The sequence below is a fragment of the Pelophylax lessonae genome (assembly GCF_965119305.1).
Source record: "Pelophylax lessonae genome assembly, chromosome: 13".
Classification (NCBI taxonomy): Eukaryota; Metazoa; Chordata; class Amphibia; order Anura; family Ranidae; genus Pelophylax; species Pelophylax lessonae.
In genome coordinates, this window is record NC_138780.1 from 122,392,794 (window position 1) to 122,411,191 (window position 18,398).

The 18,398-nt window shown below is 45.6% G+C and overlaps 1 protein-coding gene across 1 annotated transcript in view; it reads left to right on the forward strand.

Moving 5' to 3' along the window:
- The first annotated feature begins 10,353 nt into the window (after positions 1-10,353).
- LOC309543424 (tetratricopeptide repeat protein 6-like) overlaps positions 10,354-18,398 on the forward strand; it is a 122,741-nt gene continuing 114,696 nt past the window's right edge. The window contains 1 exon segment of the mRNA XM_082242898.1: positions 10,354-10,465. Coding sequence (XP_082099024.1) covers positions 10,372-10,465 — 94 coding nt within the window. The 5' untranslated portion in view covers positions 10,354-10,371.

Genomic DNA, 18,398 nt, shown 5'->3' on the forward strand with positions numbered 1-18,398 from the left:
ATCTCATACTTCTGAAGATTTGAGGGTGCTGCCTGTTCCATACTCCTCCTCCTACTGCTCAACCATCCTTTTAGGGGTACAAACAATAGTAATTGGGGCCTAGTGTGGTGGTGTACGTGTGAGATACATACACTTTCTTTTTGATCATATTTTCTATTCCGCTATTCAATTAAAACCTTTGGGGATCAATTAAATTGCGTGATAGTCTGTGTCGGTACGTGTGAGATCCACCTTTCCAAGTTTTTGGGGTTCATCTCATACTTCTGAAGATTTGAGGGTGCTGCCTGTTCCATACTCCTCCTCCTACTCCTCAACCATCCTTTTAGGGGTACAAACAATAGTAATTGGGGCCTAGTGTGGTGGTGTACGTGTGAGATACATACACTTTCTTTTTGATCATATTTTCTATTCCGCTATTCAATTAAAACCTTTGGGGATCAATTAAATTGCGTGATAGTCTGTGTCGGTAAGTGTGAGATCCACCTTTCCAAGTTTTTGGGGTTCATCTCATACTTCTGAAGATTTGAGGGTGCTGCCTGTTCCATACTCCTCCTCCTACTGCTCAACCATCCTTTTAGGGGTACAAACAATAGTAATTGGGGCCTAGTGTGGTGGTGTACGTGTGAGATACATACACTTTCTTTTTGATCATATTTTCTATTCCGCTATTCAATTAAAACCTTTGGGGATCAATTAAATTGCTTGATAGTCTGTGTCGGTACGTGTGAGATCCACCTTTCCAAGTTTTTGGGGTTCATCTCATACTTCTGAAGATTTGAGGGTGCTGCCTGTTCCATACTCCTCCTCCTACTGCTCAACCATCCTTTTAGGGGTACAAACAATAGTAATTGGGGCCAAGTGTGGTGGTGTACGTGTGAGATACATACACTTTCTTTTTGATCATATTTTCTATTCCGCTTTCAATTCAAACCTTTGGGGATCAATTAAATTGCGTGATAGTCTGTGTCGGTACGTGTGAGATCCACCTTTCCAAGTTTTTGGGGTTCATCTCATACTTCTGAAGATTTGAGGGTGCTGCCTGTTCCATACTCCTCCTCCTACTGCTCAACCATCCTTTTAGGGGTACAAACAATAGTAATTGGGGCCTAGTGTGGTGGTGTACGTGCGAGATACATACACTTTTTTTGATCATATTTCCTATTACGCTATTCAATAAAAACCTTTGAGGATCAATTGAATTGCGGGATAGTCTGTGTCGGTACGTGTGAGATCCACCTTTCCAAGTTTTTGAGGTTCATCTCATACTTCTGAAGATTTGAGGGTGCTGTCTGTTCCATACTCCTCCTACTCCTCATCCATCCTTTTAGGGGTAGAAACAATAGTAATTGGGGCCTAGTGTGGTTTTGTACGTGCGAGATACATACACTTTTTTGGATCATATTTCCTAATCCGCTATTCAATAAAAACCTTTCTAGGGCAAGATCTTAAATTACAGAAATATGAGGAGACCGTCAAATAAGGGCTATGGCCTGGGTCGTGGTGCTGCTGGTAGAGCTCCTGTTGCAAGGAGAGGACGTGGTCGATCTGTGCCAGCTACACGCACAAGTGAAACACCTTCCTCAAGTGTGAGTAGGCGACAGAACCTGCATCAGTATTTGGTAGGGCATCATACGCCCCTAGAAGTGATGAGGCCAGAACAAGTGGAGGCGATAGTAGATTGGTTTGCTGCTGACAGTGCCTCCAGTTCCTTCACATTGTCTCCCACCCAGTCTACTGCAGAAAGGTCACAGTTGTCACCTGCAGCTGATGTCCAACCGTCTTTCACCTCACCCCCTTGCAAATCAGGCAAGCAGTCTGAGCCCCAAGCCATACAGCAGTCTCTTCTTCTTTTTGATGACTCTGTCAGCAGGGTTTCCCAGGGCCATCCACCTAGCCCTGCCCCAGAAGTGGAAGAGATTGAGTGCAGCGATGCCCAACCACTTATTTCTCAAGATGAGTACATGCAAGGATCATCGCAGCACGTCTCCGATGATGACGAAACGCAGGTGCCAACTGCTGCGGCGTTCAGCATTGTGGAGACCGACAAGGAGGGCAGGGGTGAAGACTGGGTGGAAGATGATGTGGAGGACGATGAGGTCCTCAACCCCACATGGAATGAACGTCATGCAGATGACCTGAGTAGTTTGGAGGAAGAGGCGGTGGTCGCACAGAGCCACCAGCACAGCAGAAGAGGGAGCAGGGTGCAGAAGCGGAGCGGCCGTGCCCTAGACACTACGCCCGCTACTGCCCAACGCAGCAAGGGAACGAGCGCACCAAAGTCAGCTCAAAGGAGTTCTCTAGCGTGGAAGTTCTTTAGAAAATGTGCTGATGACAGGACACGAGTGGTTTGCACCCTGTGCAATCAGAGCTTGAAGCGAGGCATAAACCTTCTCAACCTGAGCACAACCTGCATGATCAGGCATCTAAGTGCAAAGCACGAGCTGCAGTGGAGTACACACCTTCAAAACCAAGAAACGTCTCTGGCTCATCCTGCTTCCTCTTCTGCTGCAGTCTCGGCCGCTCCAGCCACATCTGTAGTGATACCGGCACCTGCCACCCCGCAAACAGACGATCTGTCAGCAACACCACCACCTGGGTCACCAACAACCATCTCCACAATGTCCCGTGGAAGCGTTCAGCTTTCCATCTCCCAAACACTTGAGAGGAAGAGGAAGTACCCCCCTACCCACCCGCGATCCCTGGCCCTGAATGCCAGCATTTCAAAATTATTGGCCTTTGAAATGCTGTCATTCCGTCTGGTGGAGACGCACAGTTTTAAAAACCTTATGTCGGTGGCTGTCCCACAGTACGTCGTGCCCAGCCGCCACTACTTTTCCAGGCAAGCCATCCCTTCCCTGCACAACCAAGTGGGGGAAAAAATCAGGTGTGCACTGCGCAACGCCATCTGTGCCAAGGTCCACCTAACTACCGATACGTGGACCAGTAAGCACGGTCAGGGGCGTTATATCTCCCTAACGGCACACTGGGTAAATGCAGTGGCGGATGGGCCTGAGGCGGATAGCAATTTGACGCATGTCCTTCCACCACCGAGGATTGCAGGGCGCTTCAGTTTGCCTCCTGTTCCTAACTCCTCCTACTCCGCTTCCTCATCCTCTACCGCCTCCTCATCCGGACAGTGTAACACCTTCACCACCAACTTCAGCACGGCCAGGGGTAAACGACAGCAGGCAGTTTTACAACTTGCCTGTTTGGGGGACAAACCACACACCGCGCAGGAGTTGTGAAGGAGCATGGAACAGCAGACAAATGAGTGGTTGCTGCCAGCGAGCCTCAAGCCCGGCCTGGTGGTGTGCGATAACGGGCGAAATCTCATAGCAGCTCTGGGCCTAGCCGGTTTGACGCACATCCCTTGCCTGGTGCATGTGCTGAATTTGGTGGTGCAGAGGTTCCTTAAAAACTACCCCGATATGTCAGAGCTGCTGCAGAAAGTGCGGGCCGTTTGTGCACACTTTCGGCGTTCTCACCCTGCTGCTGCTCGCCTGGCAGCGCTGCAGCGTAACTTCGGCCTTCCCGCTCACCGCCTCATATGTGACGTGCCCACAAGGTGGAACTCCACCTTGCACATGCTGGAAAGACTGTGCGAGCAGCAGCAGGCCATAGTGGAGTTTCAGCTGCAGCACGCACGCGTGAGTCGCTCTGCGGAACAGCACCACTTCACCACCAATAACTGGGCCTCCATGCGAGACCTGTGTGCCTTGTTGCGCTGTTTTGAGTACTCCACCAACATGGCCAGTGGTAATGACGCCGTTCTCAGCTTAACTATCCCACTTCTATGCCTCCTTGAAAAAACAATTCGGGCGATGATGGAAGAGGATGTGGCACAGGATGAGGAGGAGGAGGAGGATGAAGAGGTAACATTTCCAAGGCTTTCAGGGCAGTCATTCGCAAGGGGCTCCGAGGGTGGGTTCCTGCACACACAAACGCCAGGGACACAATTGTCCAGCAGGGGCACAGTTCTGGAGGATGAGGAGGATGAGGAGGAGGAGGAGCTGGAGGAGGAGATGGAACCATGTTCACAGCAGGGTGGCACCCAGGCCAGCTCATGGCCATCACTGGTGCGTGGCTGGGGGGATACAGAGGACACGGACGATACACCTCCCACAGAGGACAGCCTTTCGTTGCCTCTGGGCAGCCTGGCACACATGAGCGATTACATGCTGCAGTGTCTCCACAACGACCGCCGAGTTGCCCACATTCTAACTTGTGCTGATTACTGGGTGGCCACGCTGCTGGATCCCCGTTACAAGGACAACGTACCGTCCTTAATTCACTCACTGGAGCGCGATCGCAAGATGCGCGAGTACAAGCGCACGCTGGTAGACGCCATGCTGCTGGCATTCCCATCTGACAGCGGGGCCGCAGTGGAAGCACAAGGCAGAGGAGGAGGAGGAGGAGGAGGTCGCCAACGCAACCAGGGCACCGCCAGCACCTCAGAAGGCAGGGTTAGCATGGCCGAAATGTGGAAAAGCTTTGTCAGCACGCCACAACAAACAGCAGCACCAGCAGCTCAGATGGAACGTCTTAGCAGGAGGCAGCATTTTACCAACATGGTGGAGCAGTATGTGTGCACACGCCTACATGTAGTGAATGAGGGGTCTGCCCCCTTCAACTTCTGGGTCTCCAAATCGGGCACATGGCCTGAGCTTGCCCTTTACGCCTTGGAGGTGCTGGCGTGCCCTGCAGCCAGTGTATTATCTGAACGGGTATTTAGCACGGCTGGGGGCGTTATAACAGACAAGTGCAGCCGCCTGTCCAGAGACAATGTGGACAAGCTCACGTTCATTAAAATTAACCAGGCATGGATCCCACGGGACTTTTCCGTACCTTATGCAGAATAGCAATGGATACCGACCTTACCCACCCATTGTTCCATTTTTGCTCTTTCTCACTCTTTTGGGGTGTACCCTCATTTAAAATTTGTGAAAAGAAGCAGTGTTGGCTACCTCGTCCTCCTCCTCAGGGCCAGATTAACGTAGGGGCTATTGGAGCTGCAGCTCCATGCAGGCCCCTACCTTTTATATAGGCCCCGGGTTGGCCATATTCACTGTGACCGCTCTTCTGTCACTTGTAAACACAGAAGTCTGGCTTCTATGCTCGCTTCCCCAGGCAGCACCCTCAGAACCTCCCCACACAGCGCGAAGGCCGGACAAGGAGGGACAGTTGCCGATGCATGGATGTGTTTATGGGCTTCAGAGACAGCATCCCATGTTTAATTAGGCATGCATGGCTGCACCCTTCCTCCTCTGGGTGCATGCCAAGGCACGGCCCTTAAGGCCCTTCAAAATCCTTTAGCACCAAGCCCATGATGCTCTTAATCCGGCCCTGGTCCTCCTCCACCGCCGCTTCCACCTACACCGCCCATAGGTGTGCGCAGCCTATTGCATTAAGGTGTGCACCCCAAAGTTGAAATACACATGCATGTGTTTGCCAGCAGGGAGAGTAATATATCTGGGCCATGTACCTGTAGGCAAAGAGAAATAGAGCAGAGCAGGTCCGAGGGAGATCTTTCCCATCTCCTCACTGGCAATGCTATGTGCCCTAGGTGATTAGGGTGTGCCCAGGCACACCCGGCACACCCTGTGCGCATGCCTATGTCACCGCCACATCCACCACCACCTCAACCTCCCTCCTACTCCATATGGGCCTCGTCCTTCAGAGATGAAGAAGAACATTGTTTTATTTTTCTGTTTTTTTTTTGTTGTTTTAAGTTATTTCCCTATCCACATTTGTTTGCAGAGCACTTGCCATGCTCTTAATTACGTTTTGCTGCCATTTGCAGCACTCTAGCCCTTTCCTTTGGTGTTTTAGAGCCATTTTAGTGCCTTAAAGTTCGGGTCCCCATTGACTTCAATGGGGTTCGGTGTCCGGGAAAAGTTCGGTAAAAGTCCGGGACACGGTCCAGGACTTTTTTTTAAAGTTCGGCCGAACCCGTCGAACACGGACATCTAGGTGTCCGCTCAACCCTATTCTTAATACATTATTTTATGAGTGGATATAGATTCTTTAAAGGTGGTCTCTTGGAACACTAGGGGTTTGAATTCGCCGCAGAAACGCTCCTTAGTGTTCCAATATTCAAAATCTTTTAATCCCCATATATGTGTCCTTCAGGAGACCCACTTGGTGGGTACTCGAACACTGGCTCTCAAGAAACCATGGGTCGGGCATCATTACCATTCCACATTTTCTACGTATGCCCGGGGAGTCAGTGTTCTTATCCATAAGTCTCTCCCATTTAGACTTTTGGATCTTTCCCTAGACCCGGATGGAAGATATGTTTTGCTCAATTTACAGGTATCATCTTTTACCTTACTGTTGGTAGGGTTATATATACCCCCGCCTGCTTCGATCAGGTTGCTGCATAGAATTTTTAAAGAAATTGCAAAATTTGAAAATGATAACATTCTTATCGCGGGTGACTTTAATATGGTTCCAGATCCGAGTATGGACAGAATGACTGGAGATTCTTCTTCCAGATCGGACCTTGCTGAATGGGCTGAGACCTATGGGTTGACGGATCTATGGCGTTGGCACCATCCTCACTCTAGGGAATATACCTGCCATTCCGCCTCTTATAAATCCTTTTCTCGAATTGATTTAATGTTTGCAGGCGGTTCTCTTTTATCTCGGGTACGGGAGATTCGGGTTCTTCCTCGAGGGATCTCAGATCATGCCCCACTTCTTTTGAATATGGAGCTATCTGGTAACCCCTCTGATAGACTATGGCGACTATCCAAATATTGGATTTCTGACCCAGATATAAATCCTCTTGTGGGACCTCAAATAGCGGCCTTTTGGGAGATAAACCCTGGTACGGCACCAGTGGCTATGGTTTGGGACGCCTTTAAGGTTTGTACCCGGGGATATTACCAGACAGCTATTGGTAAGATCCAACAATATAGGCGCACTAATTTACTGCAAAAAGAAAAAGAGGCTAAAGATATGGAAAATTTGTATATTCATACTAGAGACCCCATCTATTACACACGATTTCAATCCCTGACCGGAGAGGTAATGGGAATACGTACAGCTCTTACACAGAAAAAACTACTTTCACAATCCCAACGTATTTTCGTACAAGGAGAGTATAATGGAAAAATGCTTGCGCAAATTTCTAGGGAGCAGACAACTGGGTATAGTATAGCACACATTCAAGATGAATCAGGTACTTTTCATTCTAACCCAGAAACCATTAACCACAATTTTACTCACTATTATCAGGCCTTATATAATACTAGGGTTGATTATTCAGGAGATGAACTGGATCAATATTTGCAGGTAGTAGACTTTCCAGTCATAACTGATAAATATCGGGCCAAATTAGATGCCCCTATTACCCTCTCGGAGATCCAGGAAGTGGTGGCCTCTTTACAATCCGATAAAACACCAGGCCCGGATGGAATTCCTGTCGAATTCTATAAGGCCCATATGGACCTTTTTGGCCCGCATTTACTAGCCACCCTTGTTGGATCTTTGAATGAGGGTGAACTCCCTAAAACTATGAGCGAGGCGGTCATCGTGGTGATCCCTAAACCGGGGAAGGATCCATCATTATGTTCATCATATAGACCTATCTCTTTATTAAATGTAGATGGGAAGATTCTTTCAAAGATTTTGGCCACTCGACTTAGTACTGTTATTGTAGACTTGATCCATCCGGACCAAACCGGTTTTATACCCGAACGGGGTACGGATATTAATATCCGGAGACTGTTTACACACATGGCTTTGGCGTCGGGGGAGGGGGCAGGTGTGGTGGCCTCCCTCGACGCCGAGAAAGCATTTGACTCTGTTGAGTGGCCATTTCTTTGGAAGATCTTAACCAACTTTGGGTTTGGCCCTAAGTTTGTGTCATGGATTAAGCTCCTTTATGGTAACCCCACTGCTAGGGTCCGTACTAACTCATCCCTGTCGGATAAAATCCCCTTACTGAGGGGTACCCGACAGGGATGTCCGTTATCTCCGGCCTTGTTTGCCTTGGCCCTGGAGCCACTCGCGATTATGTTGCGTTCGGACCCACAGGTCCGTGGCATTAAAGTGGGTGTTATTGAGGAGAAACTGTCCTTATATGCAGACGACACTTTGATTTATTTGGCTGATGCTTCTACCTCATTACATAGGGCCCTACAATTATTTGATATCTTTGGTCGCTTTTCAGGCATACGTATTAATTGGTCTAAGTCTGTCCTCTTTCCATTACATCCATCGGTCCCTTTAATTGATACTCAGACACCGCTGAAATGGGTACAGGATATGGTGTATTTTGGCATCAAAGTGGGTCCAACATTGGATGTTTATCAGCAAGATAACATTGAACCCTTAGTTTTACAATGAAATAAGAGGTGTGCGTCGTGGCGAATGCTTCTCTTATCACCGGTAGGCAGAATTAACTTATTAAAAATGAACTACCTTCCGAAGTTTTTGTATTTTTTTCGTAATTCCCCTATTGATATGTCTAAAACCTTTTTTTCGAGATTAGACAGTATGGTAACAACTTTTGTATGGGCCGGCCGCATTCCACGAGTTGCAAGGCATACGTTGTATCTCCCACTTGCGAGAGGGGGTTTAGCGTTTCCTAACTTCAAACTGTATTTCTGGGCTGCTGTACTGGTGACGGTCCGGTGGTGGTTCTCCCAGCCCAAGTTTAACTCCGCAGTGACACTAGAAGCAACACTATTGGGATCCTATGCGGCTCTTAGTAATCTTGTTTTTCGGGGTGAACGGGCACATCCTCAGATTACCAGTCCGATGAAGACGGTGCTGCGGATATGGACTCGGGCACGGGCGATATATAATAAACCCTTATATATATCCCCCCACACTCCGTTGTGGGGAAATCCTAATTTATCACATTTGTATCAACTGCCTGATCCCCAGGTATGGGCCGCCAAAGGGATTGTGACTATGAAACATGTTATTAAAGATGGAAGACTCCCAGGGTTTGAGGTCCTTCAGTTTATGTATTCACTGCCTAGCACTATGGAATTTCGTTACCGGCAGTTTAGCCATGCTATGCGGGCTCAGTTCCAAGACCCGGTCGTCTTGGAATCGGACCCCTTGGAGAAAATGTTAACTTTTAAGGTTATAGGGAAAACTCTCTCTGCTATATATTTTATACTTTCAACAGACCATAGTCACCCTCTTGAAAAAACTTATAATAAATGGAAGGAGGACATTCCAGACTTGACAATTGAAGACTGGGAGAACACAGTTAATACTTACATCCCTTCAATGATAGCGGCCAGGGATAGATTTATACAACTAAAATTTTTACATAGAGCATATTACACCCCTCAACGTCTTGCTAGGATATACCCTATGAATGATCCCTCTTGCACTAGATGTGGGCATGAAATTGGCACTTTTTTACACTTTGTTTGGTCGTGCCCTGAGCTGGTATCCTTTTGGAAAGCAGTGACAGACACTATTGGGGAAATTTTTGATACTATGATTCCTTTTGACCCAAAGGTAACTTTATTGTGCAATCTTACAGAAGTGGTTGGGGATAAATATGCTAAAATGTGCATCGCGTATGCCCTGTTTTATGCCAGGAGAGAAATCCTTCTGCGATGGAAGCTGCCTGAGTCTCCCACCCGGTCAACTTGGATAGCCGCCGTTACTAAGACACTTCCATTCTACCGTTTTACATATGGTAGTAGGAACTGCCCGAAAAAATTTGATAAAGTATGGTCAGCCTGGATTGATGTGGTAGGGGTGTCAATGTCACCTGCTCTACAATGATAGAAACAGGAATTCCTTTTTTTCTTTATTTTTTTTTTTTTCCTTTCCCTCGAATCTTGTTCTGTTGATATTCCCGTCCCCTCTTCCCCCAAATTAATTAACTTTTTTTTTTTTTTTTGGGTGTGTTTGTATGTATGGATAATTCTTGTGCAGAGTAATGTACTGTAGTTGTAATTACTTGTTTTGTCTATATGTTTAATAATAAAAGAAAAAATAATTTGTAAAAAAAAAAATTTTTGATTTATCAGCAGAGGTTTCAAATTGAGGAAGGAGAAGTGATATCACTAGCTGTTATGCGTGCATAAAATAAAAACTGGAGTATTATAATAATATGAACTAGAAAGCAGATTTCAACAAATGTGTTTGATTTTGCTTATTTTTGAAAATAAACATCAGAATTAGACACATAGAAAAGGTCAAAAGTTTATTTTTTTTTCTCCCATAAGGTTGCTGTAAATCATGTAAAAAATAGATAATTATCTTTTTTATATATATTTTGTTGTAATGAGAGCCACAGGGTACAGCCAGCATAATCAGTTGGGAAAGGTCACATTTCATTATGACTCTGCCGATATTAACAAATAAAGGTCATGTTGGTCATTAGCGATTACAATGTCTGTCTCTTGCAGGGGACAGTATCTGTATGAGATGAAGAGATATGATCTTGCCAGCTTCTGCATTTGCCACGCAGCTGAGATGACTCAAGGTAGGCAGTGTTATCATTAACGTTGCAAATGTTTTCTGCAAATGTACAGAGAAAAATGTACCTCTACAATATATATATATATATATATATATATATATATATATATATATATAAGGGAGCTGTTTTACCTTCCAAATTATTTGTACTTCTGTTCGTCCAGTCCTGAAGTTTAAAGAGCTCTGCCTACCTATTTGGCAAGACTGGTGACCTGCCTTTTTCCTACTAAAGTTACGTAACAATAAAGGTCTTATCCCTCCCTTAGTCTATAACTGGACTGTGAAGGAGAAGCTGAGCCACTGATCAGTTTATCTCTCTGTCACTCTGCTCTTTCCTCCTATCAGCATGTCCCTTTGTTAAGTGGAAATAAACCCTCCTATCTTTTTCAGCCAAGGAAGCTGCCATCTTTGCCTATGTTTAATCTTCAACTGCCATAATGCTGCTCGTGTGATCAAATTATGACACCAGCCATTGGATGGTTTGACAGTTGGTAGAGAGCACAACCAATATAACAGTTACATTTTCGTCACGTGCCGGAAATGTAAGGCCCCTTTCACACATGCGGACCGTTCAGATCCGCCTGTCAATTTTTCAGGTGGATCTCAATGGATGCCACATGCATCTCTATGGGGCAGCGGATGTCAGCGGAGACATGTCCGCTGACATCCGATTCTATCCTGTCCGTCGAATCCGGACGGATGGAAACCATATTTTCCATCCGTCTGGCGGATCCCCGATTCCCCCATAGAGGAGAGTGGGGATCTGACACGTCCGTCTCCGCACATAGAGCTGTCATCCGCCTGCTCAGCGGGGGATTGGTGGATCGATCCCCCGCTGAGCAGAAAACGGAACAGACAGGATCGGACATGTGTGAAAGGGGCCTAACTGTTTTTTGAAACTAGTAAATAGATGGGTTTACTTCCACTTTAGCATATGAGCACTTCAGCACAATTGATGGGCTTCTTTTACTGCTTCTCCTACCCTACTCTATTTATGTCTAAACTGTCCCCTTAACAAATTCACATTGCAATATCTGGGAAACAATAATTCTTTGTGTGAAATAGCATTTTAAAAGTCACTGAGACACAGATCTTGCACTGTGTGTACCCTAATCCTCTAGAATACTGGCAGGACTGGGTACATTAGGCTCTTTTTACATTAACCTCTTGCCGACCGCCGCAAGTACATATACTGCGGCAGTTAGCCCTGGCCAGGCAAAGTGACGTATATATACGTCACTAGCCTGTCACCGGCTTGTGAGCCAATAGCGGGTCCGCCGGTCACAAGGCGATCATTGGTAGAGAGGGAGAAAGGCAGGCGGCTAATGTAAACAAGCCGCCTGTCATTCTCCCCTGTGCAAAAATGGAGATCAGACGGTTCTACTATGTAGGACCGTTGATCTCTGTTTTTACAGTAGTAGCCATGTCCCATCACAGTTAGAAGCACGCCCCTAGGACACACTTAACCCCTCCCTCTCCAATACAGTTAACCCCTTCCCTGCCAGTGTCATTTTTACAGTAACAGTGCATATGTATAGCACTGATTACTGCAGTAATGTCACTGGTAACCCCAAAAGTGTCAAAAATGTCAGTTAGGGGTCCAATCTGTCCGCCGCAATGTCGCAGTCCCGCAAAAAAAATCGCAGATCGCCGCCATTACTCATTAAAAAAAAACACCAAAAATGACAAAAATCTTTCCCTTTGTTAGTAAACGCGATAACTTTTGCACAAACCAATCAAAATACGCTTTTTGCGATTTTTTTTTTTTTTACCAAACATATGTAGCATAAAACAAATTGGCCGAAAATGTTAAAAAATTTTGATTTTTACATTTTTTTTTGGGAATTTCGTATAAAAAATGTGAAAAATATTGTTATTTTTGCAAAATTTAGGCTCTTTTTTTGTTTATAGCGCGTGATCAAAAAATCGCACAGGTGATCAAATACCACCAAAAGAAAGCTCTGTTTGTGGGAAAAAAAGGACGTCAAATTCTTTTAGGTACAGCGTCGCATGACCGCGCAATTGTCCGTTAAAGTCACGCAGTAAAAAAATCGCAAAAAACCCCCTGGTCAGGAAGGGGGTAAAATCTTCCGGGGCTTAAGTGGTTAAAGTGATTGTAAAGTCTCGATTTTTTTCTCTCTAAATATAATAAACATGTTTTTTATTTTTTTTTCCAAAATATTTTTATTAAAAACATGTTTTAATTACCTGCTCTGTGCAGTTACTTTTGCACAGGGCAGTCCGGATTTTTCTTTTCTCGGGTCCCGCTTTAGCTCTCCTGGCCCCTCCCTACTATCCAGTGCCCCCACAGCAAGCAGCTTGCTATAGCTTTTTTTTACATTAAGCTGTTCATAAATGTTTTAGGATTGTAAAAAAATTGTTTCATGTGAATAGTGTTTAGTGTGATATACCAAATGAGCTGAATTTTTTTTAGAATATGTTGGCATAGCTAGAGTCTTCTATTGTGGGAATTTTGGGGAAAATTGGTTAACATCTAAACTCTTTTTTGTACATTAAGCCACATTAAGCTACCCAAAAAAACAAGCTTAATGTCCCCAGTTTGCCTTGTGGAAGACCAAAACCCATTAAACTTCTAGGATAGGTTTGGGGAGTTGAGAACTTAGGTTGTGCAAAATTTCAAGACAATTGATTGAGGTTTAGGTACATTATGGTATGTTAAGCTCTTTTTACATTAAGCTGTTCACATTAAATGTTTTAGGATTGTAAAAAAAAAATGTTTATTGTGAATAATGTTTGGTGTGATTTACCAAATGAACTGATTTTCAGAATATGTTTGCATAGAGAGAGTCTTCTATTGTATGAAGTTTGGGGGAAATTATGTAACATCTAAACTCTTTTTTGTACGTTAAGCCACATTAAGCTACCCAAAAAACAAGCTTTATATCCCTAGTTTGCCTCGTGTAAGACCAAAATACATCAAACTTCTAGAATAGATTAGGAATGTTAAAAACTTAGGCTGCACAAAGTTTCAGGGCAATTGATTAAGGTTTAGGCACTTTATTACACGTTAGGCTACATTAAGCCATTTTCACATTAAATGTTTTAGGATGTCCCTGCCAAATACTGTATTTCCTTGAGGAAAGCACGCACAACTTAAATATAAAAGAAATACATAACATTATTGTATTTCTTTTATATTTAAGTTGTGTGTGCTTTCCTCAAGGTAATATTTGGCACCTTTAAAGTCCCTCCTCTTGGTTCTTTTGTGTTGTACAGAGTGTTGTGAAAAGAAGAAGAGGTGCTACACTGTGGGAAACATGGCCCTACCCCAACTTTTTGAGACATGTTGCTGCTATCAATGTTAAAATTAACTTTTTTTCTTTTCTTAACCTCCCTGGCGGTATTCCCGAGTGTGGCTTGGGGTTAACTTTCAGTACCAAAAGCGGTAACCCCCGAGCCACACTCGGGATATCTCCAGAATGTTACTCGTCTTCCCTGCGATCCCCCACTGTCCTCCCCACCGTCCTCCCCGCTGTCCTCTCACTCTCTCCCCCCTCTGTGCATGGCGGATTGCCGGCATTTGCCCTCTGGTTCCCTTCCCTGCAAGCGTTGTGACGCAGGGGGGGTGGAACCGGTGGCAAATTCAAAAGTGTAAATACACAAATGACATGATACAAAGCTGTGATCCTAACGGATTACACTGTGTCATGCCATTTCAGCACAGGATTGCACCTGGTGACTTTTCCGGTGCCCTGCCTGTGCTTTTCCAGTGCTTTGTGTCTGCAAAATTTTGAACGACCATGGCGTCCAAAAAGCGTTCTTTTTGCGCAAAAGCACTTTTAGACGAACTGGAAAACAGCGACAGCGAAACTGAGTTACTTGAAGAACTGAGCGATAGCGATTCGGTGGAAAATTCGTCATCAGGTACGGAAAGTGACGACAGCGACGATTCTGATGTCTCTTTCTGGCACATAGCTTGTGGACATTGGGAAGTATATCAAATGATTCTTCAGAATTTTCAACTAAGCTATGTGCCAGAAAGAGACATCAGAATCGTCCCTGTCGTCACTTTCTGTACCTGATGATGAATTTTCCCACGATTCGCTATTGGTCAGTTCTTAAAGTAACTAAGTTTCGCTGTCGCTGTTTTCCAGTTCGTCTAAAAGCGCTTTTGCGCAAAAAGAACGCTTTTTGGATGCCATGGTCGTTCTCAATTTTCCCGGCACAAAGTACTGGAAAAGCACAGGCAGGGCACTGGAAAGTCACCAGGTGCAATCCTGTGGTGAAATGGCATGATACAGTGTAATCTGTTAGGATCACAACTTTGTATCGTGTCATTTAGTGTATTTACATTTTTAAAATTGCCGCCGGTTCCAACTCCCTGCTTTGCAGCGCTCACAGGGAAAGGAACAGGAAGACAGGTGCCGGCATCTGCCGAGCACACAGCGGAAGGATGGCAGAGGGAGATGGCGGGGGAGGATGGCAGGGCATCGCAGGGGAAGGTGAGTTTTAAAATGTAAAACAACAGATTTCCATGCAAAAGAATGTACCGCTTTTAGCACAGAAATCTGGACATAATCAGACTGTCAGGGAGGTTAAAATGCTACATGTTCTCAGTTTAAACATTTTATATGTTTTATATTTTCTTTTGTGAATAAAATATGGGTTCATGAGATTTGCAAAGCATTGCATTCTGTTTTTATGTAGGTTTTCAACCTTTTTTAGGTTTACCATAGATGTAGAAAGGTTAGAACATCTGTGAGGTTTTAGGCCTATTTCAGGTTTTGTGGGATAAACATAACAAGGCCTAACGGCTTTTGTGGAGATTTGGGATGCTCACATAGCTGACACATAGGTGTGGAAGGTGGAGTTTTGCATCTTCCCATATTTCAAAAAGGTCAGGCTACTCTTCTTTAAGCCATTTAGGGATTTGGTAAACCCCTAGGCTACCATTCTTATTGCTCCAACTGAAAAATGTCAAGACTTTTTCAAAACCTGTGTACTGTTCTGAAATCCAAATGCAGCATTTGTCCCATCCTGGATAAAAAAGGATCTCAATGCCTTCATACGTCCTTAAAGGTTTTGGATGGAATCCATTTGGTCAGTTATATCCTCCTTTCACCAGGAGACTTCTTAGCATCCATCGACATGAAGAATGCGTATTTATGCATTCCCATCTTTCTAGGACATCTATAACTTCTTCACTTTCTACGACAATCACTATCAGTTTGTGGCCCTTCCCTTCCTTGGTCACAAGGGTATTCACAAAGTACCTCACATAAGTACTGGGTCTTCTTTGTCTCAAGGTATTCCAGTCATCGGATACCTGGAAAATCTGGCCTCTCTGGCCTTGGACTGTAATGCGTCAATCAGGATACAGACCTTGAAAGACTTCAGATAGATCCTGAACCTTAAAAAATTATTTTTAGATTTTTCACGTAACTTACTTGGGTTTTCGTCTGGATACCTTTCAGGTAAAGGCCCTCTTGCCCCTGGAGAAGTTTTCAAAACTGCTAAAACAATTTCATCCTTTTACATCCTGAAACCATAGTGGCTTCTGTCCCTGGCATTGTCAAAGGGAAGGTTTTTTTCTTTGTGTATTTTGGAAGATTTTTTACAATGGATGCTAGCCTTCTGGGTTGGGACTAAGTTCTGGATCATCTGACTGTTCTGGGTTGTTGGAGGAATGTAAACTTCCAATCAACCTTCTGGAATTATAAGCTCCTCATCTGTTGTTACTTCATTGGACCCCTCTCCTGATCAGTCTTTTGGTCTGGGTTCAATAGGACAAAGACACAGTTGTGACTAGCATCGATTACCGGGGGACACTGAAAATATTGGGCCAGTGTCAGGGGTAAAGTCTATCCTTTCTTGGGCAGAGTTTAATGTTTTAATAATTTCCATGATTCAAATTTCCAAGGCAAAAACTGGTAAGCAGATTTTCTCAGCAGAACGAGGTTGGATTTGGGGGGAATTGTTTCTTCATCAGGAGGTGTTCTGGGACATAATGTCTGTGTTGGGGGATGCTGGTTGTGGATCTGATAGTTCCTTGGCCCAACAAAAACAGGACAGATTTGTCTCCAGGATGCAGAGTCTTCTGGCAGATTCAATGGATGCCTTGATGGCACTTTGGGATCAGTGTGCCCTGATTTATGCCTTATATTATTGGATCAATACCGAGGGCATTCTGGTCTTTTCTCTGAATTGGCTTTGGAGAAGGTGGTAACTCCACCCCATTCATCTGTTACTAGATCGAATAGGTCTCTTACCATTAGGGTCAATCTTCCACCCTGTTTTTCCAGTCACTGGGTTTAATGGCCTGGTTTTTTAAAACCCAGGTTCCTAAAAACAGAGACATTTCAAATTTGTTATCCAGAAAATGCATAAAGATTGTGAATCTACCTCACGCATAATTTCTTATCAAACATTGAAAACATATTTTCACTGGCACAAGTCTGTGAGGTTTTTCCCATATGCCTTTTCGATGGGCTGTGTTTATTCTTTCCTTCAGCTGGGGGTAGAACAACACTTGGTCCTTAGTAACATTAAGGCCCCATGCATACGGGGCGTTAGAAAAAACGTACGTCAAAGTTAGTTCTGACGCCGGAAAAAGCAGCTGTAAAAACGTGCTTTCAGTAGCTTTTTCCATTGGCGTTATTGCACGTTTTGCCACGTTGCTTTTAGCAGCGTTTTTTTTTCTTCCATTCAAAATCAATGGTTCCCTATGGAAGCCTATTGATTTGAATGGAGGTCGCACCGCAACACCGCAAGTCGGATCCGACTTGCGGGGCGACTTGCGCTGTGAGAATCTTGAGGGGGAACTCCACGCCAAAATGGGAAAAAAACGGCGTGGGGGTTCCCCCCAAGGTTCCAAACAAGGCCCTTCGGGTCTGGTATGGAATTTGAGGGTAGCCCCATGCCAAAAAAACGGCGTGGGGTCCCCCCCAAAATCCATACCAGACCCTTATCCGAGCATGCAGCCCGGCAGGCCAGGAAAGGGGAGGGGACGAGCGAGCGGCCCCACCCCCCCTGGACCACACCAGGCCACATGCCCTCAACATGGGGGGGTGTTGGTGCTTTGAGGCAGGGGGAGCTCTGCACCCCCCACCTCAAAGCACCTTGCCCCCATGTTGATGAGGACAAGGGCCTCATCCCCACAACCCTGGCCGGTGGTTGTGGGGGTCTGCGGGCAGGGGGCTCATCGGAATCTGGAAGCCCCCTTTAACAAGGGGGCCCCCCAGATCCCAGACCCCCTCCCTATGTGAATGGGTATGGGGTACACTGTACCCCTACTCATTCACCACATAAAAGGCAGTGTATGGAAATAAGGACAGGAGACGTTTTGGAAAGTTTATTAAAAATCTTCATCCGGCTCTTCTTGTCTTCTCCTCTCCTCTCCGGGGTCTTCTGCTGTCCGCTCTCCTTGTCTTCTCCTCTCCGGGGTCTTCTGCTCTTTTGCTGTCCGCCCTTCTTGTGTTCTTCTCTCCGGGGTCTTCTGCTCTTTTGCTGTCCCCTCTTCTGCTGTCCTCTCTTCTTTTCTTCTCCACTCCGGTCTTCTGCTCTTTTGCTGTCGGCTGTCGGCTCTTCTTCCTCCGGTCCTCCTCCGACGACGTCTCCGATGATTATGCCGGTCTCTGGTCTCTGCAGCTTATTATATAGCCATTAGGGGCGTGGCCCCGATGACGTCATCGGGAGGCCCCGCCCCCTCATGTCACAGATGGCGTCTTCTGTGACATGAGGGGGCAGGGCCTCTCGATGATGTCATCAGGGCCACGCCCCTAATGGCTATATAATAAGCTGCAGAGACCGGAGATCGGCATAATCACCGGAGACGTCGTCTGAGGAGGACCGGAGGAAGAAGAGCCGACAGCTGACAGCAAAAGAGCAGAAGACCGGTGAGGAGAACAAAAGAAGAGAGGACAGCAGAAGAGGGGACAGCAAAAGAGCAGAAGACCCCGGAAAGAAGAACACCAGAA